The sequence below is a fragment of the Tachypleus tridentatus genome, chromosome 4, assembly GCF_004210375.1.
Source record: "Tachypleus tridentatus isolate NWPU-2018 chromosome 4, ASM421037v1, whole genome shotgun sequence".
NCBI classification, from domain to species: domain Eukaryota; kingdom Metazoa; phylum Arthropoda; class Merostomata; order Xiphosura; family Limulidae; genus Tachypleus; species Tachypleus tridentatus.
Window position 1 is genome coordinate 82,998,097 of NC_134828.1, and position 22,694 is coordinate 83,020,790.

The 22,694-nt window shown below is 31.9% G+C and overlaps 1 protein-coding gene across 1 annotated transcript in view; it reads left to right on the top strand.

The window, feature by feature from the left end:
- The window catches only part of LOC143249573 (solute carrier family 4 member 11-like), a 208,653-nt gene that overhangs the window by 153,437 nt on the left and 32,522 nt on the right, over positions 1-22,694 (top strand). Inside the window, 3 exon segments of the mRNA XM_076499674.1 lie at positions 11,243-11,443; positions 20,303-20,387; positions 20,669-20,791. Of these exon segments, the coding sequence (XP_076355789.1) occupies positions 11,243-11,443; positions 20,303-20,387; positions 20,669-20,791 (409 nt within the window).

Genomic DNA, 22,694 nt, shown 5'->3' on the forward strand with positions numbered 1-22,694 from the left:
AAGTTTTTGAATCACATTTCTGGGAAATGAAATGCAAGTTCAGTTTTATAAACAGTTTCTTAACCATCTCAAAATAGTATTAGTTACACATTAAGTGTTAGCTCAATCTTGAACCGTATGACTAGGGCTGGAAAGTATCAGATCCAAGTTCAGTTTTATAAATTGATGATAATCAATCTGACATAAGCTTTACGTTTAGTTTTAGCGTAAACTTGAATAATATGTCTAAGGTATTAGTTCCGAGTTTATTTATAAAAACGGTTGCAGATCCATCTGACAGAGGTATCAGTCTCAGAGCCAGCATTAGCTGAATCTTGAATGAAACAGTCTCAAGTTAAGCTTTATTAACGAATGTTGAACCACCTGCTTAAAAATACGTAGTAGTTAAATGCTGAATCATATGTCTAGAGTATCAGTTCCAAATTCAATTTTACAAATGATTGCAGAACCGTCTAACATTGTATGAGTTGTACACTCAGTATTAAATGAATCAGTTTGAAATTCAGTTTTGTAAATGGTTTCCTATACATCCTAAAATGGTATCAATTTCACATCAGTATTAGTTGAATCCCGGATGATGTGCCTAGGATATCAGTTCCACGTTCACTTTTATAAATGGATGACAAATAATCTGACAATGGTATCAGTTTTACATCAGTGTTAGCTGGTAATAAACCATCTTATGAGATCCACTTTTGCGATGTGTTATAACTAGTTTTAAAACCTTTTCAGTATTCACACACAAAAGAGTTAATTTCTCTACGGTTGCCCCAGCTATCTGATGGGTGTCAACTGAAATGATCCAGAAATCTCTGTAGTTCAATAATTGTCAATGTTTGCTCTAAAACATGTCTTTTTATTAATTAAAGTGATAATGTGTTACACAATATAGGTTACTTTCACAAAGGAAGACATTCCTAGATAATTATTTGCTCCAGTTTTCAGTAGTATAAATATTTTTCTGATGAACATTATCAATCTGCTGTTTAAGATAGCTGTTTTAAAAAAAAAAATATATATATATATATATATATAATTGTAAACACATGGTTTTATTTGGTTATTTTTTAAAACTTATGCATCTCATTGTAATCACATGGTTTTTATTGATAATATTATTTTCTACCTTATTCTTAACTTATATTTTATCAAACAAATGAATATTTAACTGTGATTATATAAATTTATATCACAATATGAAAGTTTATGAAAGGAAAGAAGAGATCACTTAATATTAGTGTTATGCACAAGGATAAGAATAAATGATTCTACGAACTACAGCCTCGTCTGGAAGTTTTTATGGTTTGACATAATGATCATATTATTTGTTTGTTTGAACTTTGGCCTCAGGAGTTTTGAGTTATTTTCACTCACGATCATATTCTAAACTTTCTTTCTCGTTTCTTAAGTTTTAAGCTCTGTTGAGTGTAATTTTTGCTTCGGTTTTAAGTCATTATATGTAAATAGCTTTCTTTTTTCAAACTTGAGGGCTTCCACAATTTTACTCAAAGTTATTATTTAGTGTGGATGTTCAAAAAGAAAGAAAAGTTCTGGATTTGTTTTATTTTAACTCTGATCCTATGATGAATATCAGCTTTCATCTGGATTTATTTCTGAAATTAAAACTTGATTTGTGATAAACGTCAGATCGTGTCTGGTTTTAATTAATTGTACTTGTATTAAAACATTAGTATTAGGCGTATTATATCTTTTAATACTACGTTCTTCATTCAGTCCAAATATGTTCGTTTTTCAATTTCTTTTAAGATATAAAATAACAGGTTTTGAAAAATGTTTTGTCATGTTTATAAAAATAGTTTTTCTTTTATATAGATAAACTGTGACACTTTTGCTGCATGCTTATGGTTGATTATAGAAAAAGACATTCTCTTATCAGACTGGTGTATGAAAAAAATGCAAAAAAATGTTAAAACATTATCCAGATCAAATGCTTCCCAAGCAGATTATTTGTTTAGAAGTTGACATCACAGAATAGATTTGTTTATTGTAGCCACACGGCAGAGGAGGCCGCCACTGTGCACATCAATTTTCCCTGAGAGAAAAAAAAGAAAACATGCCCTGTTAAAATATTATATATAAAACAACATCTGTTTGAACCGAATTAGAATATTCAAGGCATACAACAAACGTATTATATGTTTCATAAATGTTTAGTACTCTATTTTTCGAAATATTTCTGAATTTGCGACAAATTTTCTACTCATAAATAATATCTTTTTTTCATTTCCTGTTAAAATTTATGCCATTTTTGTATTCATTGTACCCCGCTTGTACAACTGTAAGTCTGTGGATTTTTAACGCTTAAATTAGGGGTTCGATTCCACTCGGTGAACTCAGCAGATAGCCTCATGTGGCTCTACTATAAGAAAATGCATACTCTATTATATTCAATGTATGTATTTTTATTTGATTTTGCAAAGTTACCAGTATTTAAAACAAGAAAGTCGAACTTCATTTTTAAGTTTTTCATTCTTTTACTTGTTTGCCTCTATATATATATATATATATATATGGAATCTACTCTGTTTCACTGCCTTTTCTAAGTATTGTCTGGCCTGAAGTATGGTTCAGATTATCTGAGAAGTCTGGGCGTTTATTTTCTCTAAATCGTTAGCGCTCGCAGCTAATAAGATTAATGAATGAAGTAGAGATAATTTCATACAATCTAAACGAGCGAATAAAGTGAGAACAGATAAGTTTCAGCGTCCTATGTATTATCCTGACACATCAAACGAACAAACACTATTTATTAATCTCTTTAGTAGCTGCAATTAACATTCAATAGACTTTTCCGGATAATTTTTACAAGAGTGTGTGTGTTTTCTTATAGCAAAGCCACACTGGGCTATCTGCTGAGCCCACCGAGGAGAATCGAACCCCTGATTTTAGCGTTGTAAATCCGGAGACATACCGTTGTACTAGCGGGGGCTTTTACAAGAGAGAAAAATCAGATAATCTATTTATTTTTGTTTATATAAATATGTGTTTATTTCCAAGGCCCAGCATAGCCAGATGGTTAAGGCACTCGACTCGTAAGCTGAGGGTCAGGGATTCAAATCCCCGTCACATTAAACATGCTCGCCATTTCAGCCGTGGGGTCTATATATAATGTGACAGTCAATCCCACTATTCGTTGATAAAAGAGTAGCCCAATAATTGGCGATGGGTGTTGATGACAAGCCGCCTTCTCTCTAGTCTTACTCTGCTAAATTAGTGACTGCTCGTGCAGATGGTCCTCGTGTAGCTTTGCGCGAAATTCAAAACAAACCAAAACTTATTTCCAACTAAGCAATTAAATTCAAAATAATGTTTTTTTTATTTATTTACAACAGTTTAAACAGAGGCACGATTTATATAAAAATAATTTAAATAATATAGTAGAGCAACATATTTTCTGTGTATTTTTCACCTCTTTCTGATAGTAATCGAATAACTTGCCCAACATTTATTTCCAGTTTTGGTTATCCAGTTTAAGAAATGTTCCTGCTTAGTTCACTGTTTTATTCACATTCAAATTATGTTTAGCGTTTTAAACCTTGACTATTAAAACTAAAATATTTTAAATTTAGTACACACTAGATTTTTTGATGATAATAAAGGATCTTAACTGTCTGTCTGTTTTGGTCTTGATGTGAGGTACTTTCAGACTTTTAAACTTGATAAACATCCGGGAAAAGGAATAAATTAGGATTAGAAATTAAATGTGCTACTTTAATTATTTGTTGAAGTTAAATAGTTACTTTTAATACAGTACTCAGTGATTGTCCTTTATTTTCGTAGAGACTTGTCAATAATATGGTAACACCAGAATATGTATATTCGTAATTTGTCAAATAGTTGCCAAAAAAACAATTTATTTTCACATAATGAATTCTTATTAAAAAAATGTATGATCAAAGTATAAGAAGATACGAATAAAAAATAGATGTTTATGTTGCGTGGTGTCCCCCGCCAGTACAGCGGTAAGTCTACGGATTTACAACGCTAAAATCAGAGGTTCGATTCCCCTCGGTGGACTCAGCAGATAGCCCGATGCGGCTTTGCAATATAAAAACACACACGCGTGCAGCGTAGTCAGGTCTGAAAATATTGTACACCGGTGGGACAGCAGTAAGTCTAATGATTCGTAATGCAATAACTGTTACTTTTCTGTTCAACTAGCAAACAGGATGAGTTTTACTCTCAAGATTATAGCAAATCTTAATAAAGCCAATTATATTAGGTGTTACTAGATTTGTGTGTTTTATCATGTTAACGTTGTAGTTACTACAGCTTCAGACATAAAATTTTAACTGGACTTTTTGTTTCTTTTATTTATTTCTTCCAATGTGTAGTACTTAAGTCCAGGAACACACAATACCATTGTTTTTATATCAGTTGTGACATTGTGAAGATACAGATCTGGTTTTGGTTTTCTTGTGAAAGATGGAGGGAAGTAGATTGTTAGTGTTATAGACTAATGGCGTCAGTTCGAGCTCATCGAGCCCATGTGTCGTAGGCGGGTCGATGTGATACCTTCTGTGATGGCAGTTCTTATATTTGTGTATTATGTGGAAGACCTGGCCTGTTATTTGTATTACTGAAATACTACGCTTTCGTCTTTCTTTGTTTGTCACTTGCGATAAATACTGATATATATATATATATATATCTAAGTTATTGTGTTGCAATGAAACGTGAACAATGTTTTTAACTACATTGTTACACAAAACATTTAATTTAAAAATACGACATTACGTGTATTGTTCGATCTAACAAGTCAAATGTATCTTCCTTCCTTCCCCTGCCATTGTTTTGTTTAAAATATTTTCAGTTGATGATTGTTTTTGCCCTATGTTTTTGTTAGGGCCCTCTTGAATGTTGACATAATCCACAGGAGCTCGAAAGAGCTTAGTTCTTGTTAATTCATTAACGTGAAAAAATTCTTAAAACGAAGTAGAAGATCTGGAAAATACTTTACACTTTGATTTGTTTTAATAAATTATAAGTAAAATTGTTAAGTACATCAATATTTAATTGGTTAAAAATCGATATGAGCTTGTGACAGAAACCTGTCTGTTTTATCATCTGTATGCGTTGCGAATAGAAACACTGTGTACTATAAATTATTTTTGACTTAGCTTAATATTAATCTTAAAAATAGAAACTGATATATTTCTTTCTAATATTTCGATTTTTATTGGGTAATTAGTATAGCGTTTATTTTCCAATATGAAAACGAACTACTACTACTACTGCTGAAAAGTTCTAAGAAACAACGGCCATTGTTTCGTCTCGAACTATGTAACAACTCAACTAAGCAATATAATCAGACAGTTACAATGATATTAATCATTATTTGTAAATTGTTAATTTTCAGTAGATATATGCTGTTCATTCGTTGTGGTTAAAGGTCTTAAGAAATCATATGTTCATTACTGGCTCAGTAGCAATAAGTAAAAAAGAAATACAGGAAATCTAATTCATTAACTGTGAGGTTTGAAAATATGTGATATATACCAGTTATCATGAGTGACAATACACCGTGGAACATTAACAATTAGAGTTCCAGAGTTTTAACTGTTCTTGTACTAAATCAAAAGCTTATTAATTCAAGAACGGGGATAGTTTTAGGGTTATAAAGGTTAAATAAGCATTACATATTCACTAAAGTTTCATTATGTTATAAAAGATAGATTCGTTTGTTAAACAATGTATAAAATATTATTTTATAGCAGGTTACAGATTTTACAGTAAGAAAAGTTATTTTTTAGAACAGATAATACGTTTCTATTTCTGGTGGGATAATTATGAAATACACTAGTGTTTGGTTTGTTTTGAATTTAGCGCAAAGCGACACGAGGGCTTTCTGAGCTAGCTGTCCCTAATTTAGTAGCGTAAGACTAGAGGGAAGGTAGCTAGTCATCAACACCCACCGCCAACTCTTGGGCTACTCTTTTATCAACGAATAGTGTGATTGACCGTAACATTATAACGTCCTCACGGCTGAAAGGGCGAGCATGTTTGGTGCGACGAAGATTCGAACCCGCAACCCTCGGATTACGAGTCGAGTGCCTTAACCACATGGTCATGCCGGGCCTACACTAGTTTTAACGGACAGTTTCGATTACTGATGGGATAATTCTGAGGTACACAAGTTTTAACAGAAAGTGATCGAAACGTCTTAATAAACAATCTTCCTCACCGTAAAAGTTGTAACTTGTAATAAAATAACACTGAACCAGTAAGTAATCACAAAACGATTATACTAATGCAAAAAGGCAATTCGTTGTTGCTGTTTCAACACGTAGCTACAGCATTGGTTTCCTTCAGTCTGTCTACAAAGGAGAATCGCATCTAAGTCCATAAACTTACGTTTCACTCTCTTGGAGGAGGAGGAATAAAAAGGATTCTCTTACAGTCAAAAATTATTTCCATGAGTTTGAAGCTTTTGCAGTGACTACTCTAACGTGTAGTTGCTCCCGTTGTGGGACTCTTAATACAGTGCATGTATCAAAGGTTGTAATACTGTGAATGCTTATTTTATCACGTACACGTTTTAACTGTATATGAATAAGAAGTGATGATAATATAAACTTGTACATAAACAGACATGAGACATGTGTCAAAGATACTTTAAATTAAGCATGATATACAAATGGTAATCGTAAAAGTCACTAGCGCAATAAATCAACGCTGAATAAGCTCGTTGTAATTTTAAAGGAGGTATGTTAGTTGCCATTAAACGTTTGCAAAGCTACCCTCGCTGATCTCGGGGCGTCCCGTTGCTGCAACAGTGGATAAAATATGGATGCTCAAATAAGCACTTCCTGTGCGTGGATCACTAGCTTGTTATTAGGATTGTAGTATATGCAAGTTCGACTAGAAACAAGTGAATAATCACATTGATTACGGAAATAAGTAAAATTTGTTTAAATTACACAAAGGTAGAAATTAAGAAACTTTTCAGAGAAACATAGTTATCTCAGTCATGACCATTAAACCGCTACTAGCGGTTAGCGCTAGTATGTATATAAATACTAGATGTTAGCGCTTTCGACGTTCACTTTGTGCCACTTTACTATTACTCCCAACACGACTGTTTGAGATTCCTTTTAAATAAGCATCAGACTGTTACTATTGCATTTCCAGTATTTATGACCTAGAAAGGCTAAAAAGTGTCTGTTCACTTACGAACACTTTACTTCACGTACGTTATATCATAAACCCTGGAGCTACGTGAAACAGAAACCGAGTATGATAGTATTCTGAAATAATGAGAGAAGTGAAAACAACACGTAAAGCGTTACTTAAATGGAATAACACGTTAAACTTTTGTGTAGTGCGTTTAAAAACACTCTAGTTTTTTTTAATGAAATGAAAGAAGCTATAGTGAAGTTAAACGAAGAAGGAAAGCCGCCAACAGTGTCAGGGTTGTTTATAATGTTAGTGCCATCCTCAATGATATAGTTTATGAAGGCTTAACTGATAAAGCAGAAGTCGAATTTACTCTGTAGTTACTTGAAGAAGCAATCTTAATAGCCACCAGTAGAATTTAAGGTGTGGTTGATTCGGGAAACATTGTCATCGTAAGCACTAGAATATGGTAACGTCAACTGAATAAACAGCGTCATCGTAAGTAGCAGAATCTGTTAAGGTTAACTGAAAAAAAAACTATGTAGTCATAAGCAGTAGAGTATGGTAAGATCAACTGAAAAAACAGTGTTATCGTAAGTAGTAGAATACGATATTGTCAACTGGAAAAAGCAGCGTTTTCTTTAGCAGCAGCTTAAGGTATGGTTAACTTGAAAAAGCAATGTTTTCACCAGTGGTACGAATCATGGTAAAACGTATTCCTAGAAGAATTTGCATCACCACTGGTTTTAATAACTATCGCCGAAGGGCATAAAAGAGCACAAAAATACGTATTCTGGTAACTTCTATAGTGAATTACACGAAACTGTGGATATATACAATAACATTATTACTAGATTCATTCACAAACAAAAAATACTCCTTGACATAGCATGACGTCAAAGTCCTATATTTTAAACCATGTTTTAATATGGCCAAGTATGGACATAGGACTGACCCCATATAACTGGCCGAAGGTTATTAGCATAAGGCCCGGCATGGCCAGGTGGGTTAAGGCGTTCGACTCGTACTCTCAGGGTTGCGGGCTTGAATCCCCGTCGCATCAAGCATGCTCGACCTTTCAGCCGTGGGGGCGTTAAAATGTGACGGTCAATTCAACTATCCGTTGGTAAAAGAGTAGCCCAAGAATTGGCGGTGGGTGGTGATGACTAGCTGCTTTCCCTCTAGTCTTACACTACAAAATTTGGGATGGCTAGCGTAGATAGCCTCGTGTAGCTTTGCGTGAACTTCCAGAAAACGAACAAAAACAATTCTTAACATACGCATAATATGCGTATAAATTGTTCTAAATTTAACTACTTGGTTATCGTATTTGCTAACTTGTTTTCGCAAATGCTGTTGAAGTGTGCTCACAGCGTAAGCAAATTATTTGATAAAATCACACATTTCTTGGTTGTGATATGGTAAACTGAACCATACACCGGATTTTCTAATAATGTTTCTTTACTTACAGTTTTCTATAACTCTACCACTCTATAAATTAATAGAATATGCTTTTTGGTGGTATTTTGGGATGCGTATTAGAACCATTGACAACTGTTAGGTCTATCAAATAGACAGTTTAAAAAAGTATTGTTGGCATCGTTAATATCTTAATTAGGGTTATTTGAATAGTTAAAGTTAACGTCTGTACTGAAATATATGGTAAAGTTAATTCAAAAATCAATCTAATCACCAGTGGTAAACAGTATGATGATGATGGAGTTACCTTAAGAATCAATATCATCACCAGTTGTAAAGAATGTGATGAAATTAACTTAAGAATCAATATCATTATCAGTGGTAAACAGTATGATGATGATGGAGTTACCTTAAGAATCAATATCATCACCAGTTGTAAAGAATGTGATGAAATTAACTTAAGAATCAATATCATTATCAGTGGTAAAGAATATGATGGATTTAACTTAAGAATCAATATCATTATCAGTGGTAAAGAATATGATGGATTTAACTTAAGAATCAATATCATTATCAGTGGTAAAGAATATGATGGAGTTAACTTGAGAATCAATATCATTATCAGTGGTAAAGAATATGATGGAGTTAACTTGAGAATCAATATCATTATCAGTGGTAAAGAATATGATGGAGTTAACTTGAGAATCAATATCATTATCAGTGGTAAAGAATATGATGGAGTTAACTTAAGAATCAATATCATTATCACTGGTAAAGTATATGATGGAGTTAACTTAAGAATCAATATCATTATCACTGGTAAAGAATATGATGGAGTTAACTTAAGAATCAATATCATTATCACTGGTAAAGAATATGATGGAGTTAACTTAAGAATCAATATCATTATCACTGGTAAAGAATATGATGGAGTTAACTTAAGAATCAATATCATTATCACTGGTAAAGAATATGATGGAGTTAACTTAAGAATCAATATCATTATCACTGGTAAAGAATATGATGGAGTTAACTTAAGAATCAATATCATTATCACTGGTAAAGAATATGATGGAGTTAACTTAAGAATCAATATCATTATCACTGGTAAAGAATATGATGGAGTTAACTTAAGAATCAATATCATTATCACTGGTAAAGAATATGATGGAGTTAACTTAAGAATCAATATCATTATCACTGGTAAAGAATATGATGGAGTTAACTTAAGAATCAATATCATTATCACTGGTAAAGAATATGATGGAGTTAACTTAAGAATCAATATCATTATCACTGGTAAAGAATATGATGGAGTTAACTTAAGAATCAATATCATTATCACTGGTAAAGAATATGATGGAGTTAACTTAAGAATCAATATCATTATCACTGGTAAAGAATATGATGGAGTTAACTTAAGAATCAATATCATTATCACTGGTAAAGAATATGATGGAGTTAACTTAAGAATCAATATCATTATCACTGGTAAAGAATATGATAGAGATAATTAAAGAAGCAGCGTCACAAAAGCGGTAGAAAAAATGTGTTGAGAATTAATTTGAGAAGAAATATTACCATTGCTAAAGTCTATAATATGGTTAGTGTAAAAGTTTTTTTTTTTTGCTGTTGGACAAACCTCTGGTGGAATTACAGAAGATATTGTGAAACCCAGTAACTAAGGCTATATATAGTACGTAAATAAAGTAGCAGGGGCACCAGTTAGTAGGTGATAAATGTAATTATGTAAGCGGTAGTAACATCAGCGAAAATGTCTGTCGCACGTTTGGTTAGTGTGATTTACAACTACGTGTCTAGAGAAAACTATAGCGCTGTCTGTGGAATTTTAATAACAAAAGCAATTCCGTTGACAGTGATTATTAAACTGTTGATTAGAAAAGCAGTAGTATTGCAAGAGGATAGTTATACTACGATTAATTATAAACTTAATGACATCTGTTGCTGGAGAGGCTATCGTATGAAGAAGTCTTAAAGTTGTAAAACTGTAGCATATTTATAAATCTCTATCAACTATACTTAGAGTCTGACTTATAATCTGAGGGTCGTGGGTTCGCATCCCCGTCGCGCCAAACATGTTCGCCCTTTTAGCCGTGGGGGCGTTATAATGTTACGGTCAATCCTACTATGCGTTGGTAAAAGAGTAGCCCAAGAGTTGGTGGTGGGTGGTGATGACTAGCTGCCTTCCCTCTAGTCTTACACTGCTAAATTAGGGACGGTTAGCGATCTCAGGTAGCTTTGTGCAACATTCAAAATAAACAAACAAACAAACCTTTTCAGTTTCTAGAGCCGAAGTTTTTATGTATGTAGAAAGAGTTCATACTAAGAATATTCTTAAAGCTGCAATGTCAAAGAGTATTTATATTCTAAGCTTACTTTATAGTTTTAAAGAAACATTGTATGTTAATATATAAAATAAATAAATAAAAACATTTAGACATATGGTTAAAATGTACAGGACAAAATTTGTGAACCCTCTATATTAAGTTATTTTATTTAAATAGCATTACAGCAGCAATGTTTTCTGAGTTACTGATAATACATTTTTACATTATTGCACTCAGTTCAGTCTGACGTCGTAACACTTTATCTTAAACAAAGATTGTTGAGTTATAATAGAGTATGTTGTTTGTTTGCTTCATGTTCGTTTGTTTTATTTCTCCAGAAAGGAACGAAGAATGCCCTAGAGACCGGAAGGACATTCTCCACCATATTTGCTGACATGGACTTTCGGCAGCGCCTCCTAGAGGTAAATAACGAGGCCGATTTTAACAGTATCTTGCTTAAACATGCTCAGGATCTAGCAACAGAACAGAGCAGTCCAAATAAACGACTTGGAAACAATGAAAATGAAGTTAATTTTGAGGTAAGTAAAAGCAAACAAAGAGAATTAGGATGGCTAAAAAGTTATTTAAACCAAACAACTTAAAAGCCAGTGAGTAGATTACAAGGGAATTTATGACAAACAAACGGTTTGGAGACAAACAACATGTTAGTGACTGCGAAATAAGTTAAACAGCTTTCAAACAATAAGAAAGAAGTTGAATAGGAAATTGGTTATAATAAACGGTATGAAATGGAAGCAAGGACTTGGTCACAACATAGTATATAACAAAACAATTCGGACTGAAGGCAACTAAAACTGAATTTATTAGAGTTACATTAAATTGTTATACCTTGTTACCAACAATAATGACATAAGTGTCTTTATACTGTCATCGCACGAATAAAGAGTAACATTTAGCAACTGAAACTTAATATGCGAATATACATTACATTGGTTACATACTATAAAGCATCTCATGTATTTACATTTGCAATGATATAAAATTTTAATTTTTTTGTTAAGAAATATTCAGTTTTAATCGTAAATGCTCTTAATCGGAAAAAATATTCAAACTGTTATTCTCGACACAGACCAGAATACAACTGTTTAAAATATCTTGAAATAAGCCGAATTACCTCAAATTAACATTGATTACCTTAAACAGATAGGAATACGAGGTCCAGATTGTTGTTTTTGAAATAAACTAGGATATTACTTTTTACCATATTTTATTTGTAAAACAAACCAGAAGGTTAATTGTATCTACCATAAAAAATCAAAATGATGACTGAATAAATCTTGTAAATTGAAATGTGGTAGAAGACCACTGCCTGAATTGTAGTTTGAAAACAAACTAAAGTTGGATGTTATGCTTTACTGTAATCAAAACAAGCTAAAAGGCAACATTATGCCTTATTGTAAATGAAACAAGTTAAAATACAGCATTATGTCTTATCAATTGTAATTGAAATAAGTTAAAAGAAAACATTATGTGTTATTGCAATGGAAGCAAGTTAAAAGGCAATATTATGTGTTATTGTAATTGACACAATCTAAAATACAGCATTATATCTTACCAATTGTAACTGAAACAAGCTAAAAGGCAACATTATGCCTTATTGTAATCGAAATAAAGCGAAGAATATTTGATATTTTATTGTGTTTAAAACAAATCACAGAATAAAGTTTTATCTTACTGTAATTTAAAAGTAGTTAGAAGACTAATTTTACCTAAAACAAACAGAAATTTCATCTTACTATGCTTAAAATAATTTTAATGAACCAGAAAATTGTTAACTAGACTGAAAAACAAATTAATTACATTATTTTGTTTAAAGTAAAACGCAAACATTTATTTTAATTGAAGCAGAAAAGAAAACTAAGTTCCATGAAATAAAAATGTAAAGTAAACAAGAAAAAATCACATTTTACTCTACGAAATAAACCAAAAGATCATTTATTAGGTTCAATGAACATAAGACAAACTAAAATATCTCTTTTTATTTTAATATACACGGAACAAAGTAGAAGACATTTTTAAGTATGAAACCTAAATAATAACTTTTTACTTTAGGAAACAAGGGACAAGGTCACTCTTTACTTTAATACACATAAAACAATCAGGGATTTTGTTACTGTATTATCGCATGTAGAATAAACTGTAAGATCAATGTTTACTAATTTTAGTGTGTTCGTTCTTTGTAAGTCTCATAAAAGTAGATTGCTATTCATAAAGGCAAGGTCTTTATTGTTTTACGTAAATTAATTATTCTCTCAAAAGCCTAATGAAATTTTCTGAGATGAGTGCGAAATGTTATGTCCATTAAGATGCCACATTATTACTTTCAGTGAAAAACGTCTTAAATCATAACTAAAGCATGAAGAGGAACATAAAATAATGTTTTATTGGTTTTGTATTCTTATCGGTAGGAGTCAGGAATAGGTTTTGCCAGTCTTCCCGATTATCGTTGAAAAAAGAATGAGCCATGTTATCAAGTAACCAATGAAAGTCTCAGTACAATCAAGTAACCAATGAAAGTCTCAGTACAATCAAGTAACCAATGAAAGTCTCAGAACAATACCTTCAAGCCAATACTTCTTCAAGCCCTAATTTATTTAAAATCCAATCAAGGGTAGCGTATGCAGCAACCGTTGTGTATAAAATTCCCTTTAATTACTTTATCAGACAAATCTAACCAAAATTGCGCTAAAGGAATGAATATATATTTAATAACTTCACGTGCATGAATTTCAGAAGCTTGATACTCTGAGAGATAATCCGTAGGTGTTTACTCTATAACACTGAGATCGAACAAAACAAAAAAAGTATTCAGTGTATTTATAATCAGTGATGTCGAGAAATCCCACTTGTTGAGAAATATATATGTAAAAACGGCTCGTTTGGGTTGAGAAAATATTTTTATGTAGAGGAGCGAACAACGTTTCGACCTTCTTCGGTCATCGTCAGGTTCACAAAAGTGTATTTATATTCATTCAGAATATAAGACTTTATAATCAGAGATAAATAAGTATTACTTTCAACTAAAAGTAATTTGATATAATATACTCTCTTGCGTTATCAACAAAATTCCCAAAAAGAAGAGAGAAACAACGATGTATTATTGGATTTATCATATGTTTCTAAGTTAGACTGTTTATTTAGAATTACAACCCTCATCGATAGCCCTGAACACACACACACAAACGCCACAGAACAAAAACCGTTAGTTCTGTAGTGAATAACTGAGGTTTACGTGTTTCAGTTGTTATTTCAAACATATATGTATATATATATGTTTTAAATAAAAAGAAGTAAAACCACTAATTTAAACGAAAGAAAGAAATATTTGAAATAATTCACTACAAAAGTAGCAAAAAGTAAGATTCCTTCTATTGTTGGTTTTGTCACAAGTTATTAAAATAAGTCGCTTTTGGGGAAATACAAGTTTCTGTAGAAACTCTAATCTGAAAAATAAAGAAAAGAGATATAAACGTAATTTGCAATGTTTCATAATACTGAGTTTTGAGATGAATTATTAGCCACAACAAATTTTTTATGTGCCATAAGAAACACAAAAGCTACACCAATGGAAGTATTGCTTACTGGCTGACTGTAATAATCAGTATAACATATCTATGCAAATATTCATGTGAAAATCAAATTCGTAATATCTATTGAAGAGCCCATATTACTTTAATACTATTTAAATGTTCTGCAACGAAAACTGAATGAGACAGAGATCTTATTTCTTTGGCAGAGATAAAATTTCGTAATGTTACTCGAAACCTATGTATATTCCGTCTTGATGATGAGGATTTACGACGTTTGCTATCTAGTGTTTGTCTGAAAAAAGTGCCAATATAAACCAGCTTCAAAGAAGTAAGCTGTTTCGTGTATAAAGAAAATGATTATTGTATATTTCTCTATGCGGATGTCATCAAATCTGAATCGACAGCTGTCACAAGAGATTACCGTAAGTTCAGAGGCACACCTATTTCCATGGAAAACTTAAAGATACTGCTACTTTACTTACTCATCGTTATATAACATACCGCTCTAAGAAATAGTTCGCAACCTTCAGTTCACTATTGCTAAGCTTTCAGTGAGATAATCACGTTTCTGATATCTTGAAATGGCTAATGCTACTATTGTTTTACTTTATGATATTTTGAACTCGGATGAACTAAACCAGAAAACAAAACATTACTGCCCAAACATTATTGCGAAAATTGTTGTAGAATGAAGCGCTGACTTCGGATTCATGTTATTAGCTTGAACGTTGTAATATCTAAAGAACATATCGACTGTTTAAGTCATTATCTAAAAGTTGAGTGAAATTTACTGTTTCCTGGAAATCAATTTTATCTGTCGGTGTAGCGACTCGTGAAATTGGTTGCTTTTACCATGTACAATACAGTAAAATTTTTGATGTAAATATTACATGATATAAAATTACTTATTAGAATTTATGCCAAATTAACTGAGAAAAAATGACGGATTTTTTTAACTATTATTTTTAATGACCTTATACACTAGCTCAAGGGTCTCGTGTGATAGAAATCACACAAACACACGTTGAAATCCTACAAGCCAGAAAAACAAAATTCAACTTTGTCATTTACATGTATTCACTTGCTTTAAGATGGCATTAACAAGTAATATTATGTTGATTTACTATGTTATAGTATGAGTGTAAAACATAAATAAATTGATTAAGTTTTGTTTGAGCTGAAAACTACGTACTTCATATAAAAAACACTAAACTTAGTGTTTAAGAGGTCAAGATACTGATGTGTTGAAATCAATTTGTAACGATGATTATATTCAGAGTACATTTCTGGTTGTCCGGAGGTTCCACGTTGTGAACTCGTTGCTGCTGGAAAGTGGCCAGAAACTACTGAAGCGTAACCGCTGTAAACTACTTTGATAGTTTGGTTATAATTGAATATAATTTTACATTCCAGAAACTCTTACTATACATAATTAGTGCTATGTTACAACTACGAAGCCTTGCCGTAGGATTAAATTAATGATCATCTAGGTAATATTATGTGTACAGGTTTTATAATTAGTTAAAGTACACTACTAGAAATCTATGTGACTCTCTGTTATTTCGTAAAACTTGGTCGCCTCTGGTTTGTGTTTTCTCTTTCATCAAACTTGTTTAACATACGGTTAAAAACAAACAAACTTTAAATGTATTCAAAACTAACTAATGTACATGTTCTATATGAAAACATAAAGAACCTGTTATTCTACTGCATTATGCATCTCTTTACAACATGTTCTATATGAAAACATAAAGAACCTGTTATTCTACTGCATTATGCATCTCTTTACAACATGTTCTATATGAAAACATAAAGAACCTGTTATTCCACTGCATTATGCATCTCTTTACAACATGTTCTATATGAAAACATAAAGAACCTGTTATTCCACTGCATTATGCATCTCTTTACAACATGTTCTATATGAAAACATGAAGAACCTGTTATTGCATTGTATTATGCATCTCTTTACAACATGTTCTATATGAAAACATAAAGAACCTGTTATTGCACTGTATTATGCATCTCTTTACAACATGTTCTATATGAAAACATAAAGAACCTGTTATTCCACTGCATTATGCATCTCTTTACAACATGTTCTATATGAAAACATGAAGAACCTGTTATTGCATTGTATTATGCATCTCTTTACAACATGTTCTATATGAAAACATAAAGAACCTGTTATTGCACTGTATTATGCATCTCTTTACAACATGTTCTATTAGATATTTTTTAATTTTTTTATTTCCAAACCTTTTCTCTGTGGTTGCACGACTATAGCAAATAACTAACAATATGGCGCCGTTTAACCTATCGATTGGGGTGAATTTGATCCCTATAGAAACGTTTTCCGAAAGCAAATACACGCTTTAGGGCACACCTTTGATGGTTAAACATCATATCTTTTGATTTTTCCATTTGTAATTTTTCCTAACCTTGACTTCACTCCCTTATTTACTTTTCTGTTTTTATTACTTCCCTACGTTCGTTTGTTTTTCTTTGTTTGACTTTTCTATAAGTGTTTCGCCACCTACTGTTTTCTGCGCTTCATACAATTATTCTTTTTGTATTTTCAACTTTTCCCTCCTTGTCTTTTCTCATTTACCTTTTGTTTTCTTCTCTGTTAGTTCTAAAATGAGCTAGTGGTTAGGGTGGGCGACCCGTGTACTGCTGGTTTAAAACCTTGTCATCGGATATGCTCAATCTTTCAACCATAGTACGTTGTAATGTGACGGTTAATCCTACCATTCTTTTGTAAAGAGTTGATAGTGGATGGTTTTGATTAGCTACCTTCCTTCTAGTCTATCACTTCTAAATTAGGGACGGCTAGTGCAGATGCAGGCAGTGTTCGAGACGCTTTGCACGAAATTAAAGAAACAACACGACAACTTGTTTTTCGCGATCTTTTTATATATTCATCACCCTCACTACCTGTCTTTTTCTATTCTTTTTTTATTTTCCATTGTTTCATACTTTCTGGAAATTAATTAGATTTCATATTAAGTTTATGTGTTAACTGAAAGTTACTCTATAAAATGTTTTCGTATCAGTAGATTTAAATGCAGATGAGGCATGGAACCACTTTCTCTGATTAAAGTACTTTTTATATATTTTATCAAAAATTAGTTAGTCATTATTTGTATACATTTTTAAAGAACTGATATATGTCTTTGTATATCATTTAAAGTTATCAGATAGTTGTTCGAAATCAATTTTGGACATTTTATCAGGATTAGGCAATTTCTATCCATTTCTCAGTTTCTATTGTATAGTTTAATATTGTTTTCCTTTTCTCTTTATAAAAGATTTTACCATCCCTGGTTTTCCACCACTGTCCAGTTGTTTATCCATCTTTTCCATTCTTTACTTATTTTGTCACCTTCTCTCTTTTCTCCTCTTTCTTTCTTTTTCTTCATTTCTACTTCTTCTGATTTTACAGCTTCTAGCTCAGCTTGGTTAGGTGGAATAATACGCCAGAAGATAACAGGCAAAACGAAATGAAATACAGAAAAAAAAAATCGAACACTGTATGGTTTAGGCTTCACTAGACGTTATTGCTTTAGTCAGCAGTTTTGAAGCTTTAGCGAACGGACTTGCGAAGAGCGACGTGAATTCGAACTTTGCAGAACGTCACTAGGACCAATACGCCTCGTTCCTGAGGCAAATATCTTCCGGAATAGAGACCTTTTGAATAACGTTTACCTTTAAATCGGCTATTTTTCTATTCTTATCACAGATCAAACTGACTTTCTTTAAAGAAAGTCGCGCGTTCTTTCTGTTTGGACTACAATGAGTGTGTGCTTTTTTTTTAATAATTAAGACCACGTCTTACATTTAGTGGAGCGTAATGACATTTAAAGAACTTTGTGATATAAGAATGTAAAAATGTTTTTTTTATAAACATTTAGTCGGTAGAGGTTTTGATACTATACCCATATTTTACCAATAGTCGGTAGAGGTTTTGATACTATACCCATATTTTACCAATAGTCGGTAGAGGTTTTGATACTATACCCATATTTTACCAATAGTCGGTAGAGGTTTTGATACTATACCCATATTTTACCAATAGTCGGTAGAGGTTTTGATACTATACCCATATTTTACCAATAGTCGGTAGAGGTTTTGATAATATACCCATATTTTACCAATAGTCGGTAGAGGTTTTGATACTATACCCATATTTTACCAATAGTTGGTAGAGGTTTTGATAATATACCCATATTTTACCAATAGTCGGTAGAGGTTTTGATAATATACCCATATTTTACCAATAGTCGGTAGAGGTTTTGATAATATACCCATATTTTACCAATAGTCGGTAGAGGTTTTGATAATATACCCATATTTTACCAATAGTCGGTAGAGGTTTTGATAATATACCCATATTTTACCAATAGTCGGTAGAGGTTTTGATACTATACCCATATTTTACCAATAGTCGGAAGAGGTTTTGATACTATACCCATATTTTACCAATCGTCGGTAGAGGTTTTGATACTATACCCATATTTTACCAATAGTCGGTAGAGGTTTTGATACTATACCCAAATTTTACCAATAGTCGGTAGAGGTTTTGATAATATACCCATATTTTACCAATAGTCGGTAGAGGTTTTGATAATATACCCGTATTTTACCAATAGTCGGTAGAGGTTTTGATAATATACCCGTATTTTACCAATAGTCGGCACAGGTTTCGATAATATACCCGTATTTTATCAATAGTCGGCACAGGTTTCGATAATATACCCGTATTTTATCAATAGTCGCCACAGGTTTCGATAATATACCCGTATTTTACCAAGAACAAAATCTCGATGTTGTTTCAGGTGCATGTGAACCAGAACATGTGAACTCGACTAGTAAAATATTTGTCTTTCTTAAGTGCTACCACGTAGTCTACCGTATACAAAACTAATTATGAAGTATTCGTTTAATCTATTACGTGAGATCGAAACTTGTATATTTGAACAATCAAGAAAAGAATTTAAAGTTGAACTAATTGAGCTATTATGTGCTATAAAACCTATACTAGTAGTTCCAATAATTTAATACATTTTTAACGTTTCTATTGTCAAGTTGAATAATCGGTGCAAAGTTTAAATTGTTTCAGTTGATTAACACTGGTGTTTTGTGGTTATAGCTCCAATGCTGGCGAAGAATAATCTGTCAGTAGTTATTTTGTAAATAAGTTTAATCGCACCTTTCTTTACCGGGTCTATACATGTTTCCAATAAGAAAAATATATAATAGGTCGGCCATGTTTTCAACACACATAGCCCAACTTATAATTCTATTTATATAAATCATTCACAAAATACCATATCTTATGATGTACAATCCAGACAATCGTGACGTGACATCAACCAAATTAACATTTACAAAATATTTTGTTTTGTATTAATAATAGAATAAGGTTTAGTTCCTATATCTTTATTCGACAACAAGACGTTTTCCCCATGCTAAACTTCTTATTATTGTTCGATAACCACCCAGTTTCCATTCTGAAAGCTATATCTAATAACTAAGTATTCTGATGTTGACTTGCAGTTAACCAGCAACACTTTGTCTTTCAACAATATTATACAACACAATCTTCTGTAGTTCAACTCATCCAGTAACAATGCTTTTTTATTATAACAATTCTACGAAATATTTTGGGCTTTAACTTGCAATTTGCAGTCAGTTAAGTGATACATGATATACGATTTTAAACGGTGATGCAAAACATATTATTAGAGAGTTTATTTCTTACCACATTCCATTTCACTTGTCCATTTTTTGTTAGAAGTGCGTCTTATAAGTACGCTTAACTAATTTTCTTTTGCTTACCTACAGTCCAGTCGTAAGTGTTGGTTCGCTAAAGGATTGTGGGATGACATACGTCGGAGAGCTTCACACTATCTCAGTGATTTTACTGATGGTAAGTAATAAAAAGGAATTAATTTTACCATGGTTTGTTCTTTTGTTTGGTTTAAAATAAACTTTGTTGATCTGCCCGTTAACGACAACCGAAAGTATTATAGAATTAGTAGCTAGCATATGAAGTATTTATTGTTACAATGTAACTGTCGTTTCTATAACATGAGTATATGAAAATAAACATGATCTGTTTTTACAATGTTATGAGATTAATTAATTTCCAATGGTGACTGTGAGATGCTTGTTTTGAAGGTTTGTAAAAGATTTTTCTTGTCTTATCAGGAGTTAAAGGTCATAAGACAATCCACAAGACAGTGTCAACAACATTCTTTCTCTACTTTGCTTGCATTCTTCCTACAATTGCTTTTGGAGCTCTTAACGATAACAACACGAACGGAAAGATAGGTAAGATTGGTTTGTTTGATTCACTTGAGCACACTTATATGTAAAGAGCACATAAAAGGGTTTAATTAACGAAAGATACAACAAAACCTATCTTGTGGAAGATCATTACTCCAAGTAAGACCCTCACAATAAGTGAAAGAACGCTTCCTAAAGATGAGAACCAGAAAACTTGCCAAATATTTTGTTTTCAGCTGACGAAAGAAACACCGTCCATACAAACACAATTTATTTTAACTGAGATGACGCAAAAGCTATAAGACGTAACAGACGCACTAAACAATTCTAAGTTATAAAGTATGGTGCAATAGTTACTTGTGTAAATAAGAAGCTTTTGTCATGTTGGTACCATTTTTGTCCTCTAGGGGTGGATATAAAAAACGTGTATTTTTTGTAGCAACCTTTTAATTAATGACTTTTTGAGGCGTTTAAAAAGTACTTGGCACAGTACACAAATATTTATCCCATATTTATAACAATTGTAGAATAATAGCTTTTAATTCAAGGAAATCTTGAAACTGCGTTTCTACATTTAGTCCGTTTGATCTTTGTTACTGCACTGATAGTATAATATAATACTACAATTAAAATCTGCCCTTCTACCGAAATACATGCTTTTTGTTGTAGGTAACATACAAAATTAGAATTACAACTAAGAATGGTTTTCTTTTATACGTTGAAATTTTTATCTCAGGTAGCGTCACTACACGAAATTAGTTCTTAAAAATTTGTTAATATCTACTATCTTTTGCAAAGCTGTCTCATTACAAAACCAATCACATTGAAACATTAGACCGTTCCTTCATAAAGATTTTTCATAATCGGATAATTTTCAAGATTCAACATTAATACGTTATCAACACAATTAAGAAGTATACGCACAAATAACAATAGTTTATTTTTTCTCACGTCATTAGAGTCGCAAAACGCGTGAATATATGCTTGTAGAATATATTCGGTGTTTTCAATTCAGAATACACTTTTATTTTTTTATTATATCACCGTTAAAATGTTTAGTTGTAGATTCTTCAGTATTTCACTGTCGCGTCACTACGAAACAGTTTTAATATATGCTTTATTACATCAGTGTAAAAATGTTTGGTTATAAATTCTTATACATTTCTATGTCATGTCTCTGCCGTAATAAGCAGTCGAAAACTGCGATGTTTTATGAGATCTTTGTGAAAATGTTTAATTATAGATTCTTACGTGCTTCTGTGTCACGTTTGTATTAAAACAAGCAGTCATAAATTCTGATGTTTTATTAAATCGCTGTGAAAATGTTTAGGTATAAATTATTATGTACTTTTGTGTAGCACCTATATCAAATAAAATACAGTCTTAAAATTGAATATTATGACGAGAAACCATCTTGTCGAAACGTACTTTTGTAATAAATATTTCTTCGTTATTCATTCAAGCTGTCTCCAAACTTTTAGTCTTAAACTTTCACGTTTTATCACAACGCCGTAAAAAACTTTTAATTGTTGATTATCCTGTACTTGTGCGTCACGTCACTATAAAATAGGCAGTGTAAAAAGTGTTTTTTATTGCATCACTGTGAAAATGTTTAGTTATAAACTGAACTATACGTTTTTGTTAAGTGAATATTAATATTCCTAGTCCTGGCTGGTGTGTTCTTATGAAAACATTGTTAGAATGTTTATTCTTGTACTAAACTATATCTTATTATTTCGTTGCAAAAAAAATTAGTTTTAGAGTTATTAAATATTGTAGTAACATTCAGTCTTATACTATAAAAACAGCAAAACAAAAACTGTGAAATCGTAAATTTTCATATATTTCCTCAAGAACCCAACAAACCTTTATGCCAAATGTAATGAAGTTCCATCAACATGGGCGAAATAGTGGATAAAAACCCATAAAAAAGAGTAATAAAAATCGC